Consider the following 768-nt stretch of genomic DNA (forward strand, 5'->3'; position numbering starts at 1 on the left):
ACGAAAAAGAACTAGTGAGGTAAAGTATCCTTTTTTTTATGAATTGATATATTTACTGTTACACATTATGAAAGCATGATTAATTTTGTAACAGCACTGCCATACATTATTTCTTATTATTTATTACTTTTGGACTTTTTTGCAGGTTCAAGATGAAACTAGTCAAGACTGAAAATGAGGATAGTTCAACTATGAAGAGTACTTTGAGATATACATTTGTTGCGCCTGGTTCTATTGGAAAGGGACGAGGACGAGGACGAGGAGTTGGACTTGAATCGTTGGGTGAGAAAGGGAATATGCCAGCTAAGAAGTTATTTTCTCAATCTAATGATCTTGTTAACCACTACATCCAAGAAATTGAAACAAGTAAGATATTTTGTTTTTATTAAACAGAAAGTTATATTCAACTAGTAATCGTTATGTACTACCAAGCTATTACACTCTGTTTCTTTTTCTGTTTCACAATCTGTTCTTCTCAACGAGTTCTTGTCGTTGTTCTTCAGCTTCTCATACTCCAAAACACTATGTTAAGTATTGATAATATTATTTATTTTCTCTACGTTCTATAGGGAAGACTCGAGGACTAGGACAGAAAAGTTATACAATGTCTAGTAGTCAAGGAATGGAAACAATGCGTAAGAGCTCCCTGGATCTTGAGAAAGAGAACATGAAAATTAATATTCCATCTCCTACATGTACTAATCAAGTTAAGCAACAATCAAGTTAAGCAACACACCAAAGAAGTTGAAACAAGTAAGTTTGTTTTCA

General features: G+C 33.2%; 1 protein-coding gene across 1 annotated transcript; it reads left to right on the forward strand.

The window, feature by feature from the left end:
• The first annotated feature begins 6 nt into the window (after positions 1 to 6).
• LOC102590880 (uncharacterized) lies at positions 7 to 727 on the forward strand. The gene is made up of 3 exons (XM_006368071.1): positions 7 to 19; positions 146 to 366; positions 570 to 727. The coding sequence occupies exons 2-3, from the start codon at positions 153 to 155 to the stop codon at positions 725 to 727; spliced, it is 372 nt and encodes a 123-aa protein (XP_006368133.1). The 5' UTR covers positions 7 to 19; positions 146 to 152.
• The last annotated feature ends 41 nt before the right edge of the window (positions 728 to 768 follow it).

Source organism: Solanum tuberosum, unplaced genomic scaffold, assembly GCF_000226075.1.
Source record: "Solanum tuberosum cultivar DM 1-3 516 R44 unplaced genomic scaffold, SolTub_3.0 contig02448, whole genome shotgun sequence".
Lineage (NCBI taxonomy): Eukaryota > Viridiplantae > Streptophyta > Magnoliopsida > Solanales > Solanaceae > Solanum > Solanum tuberosum.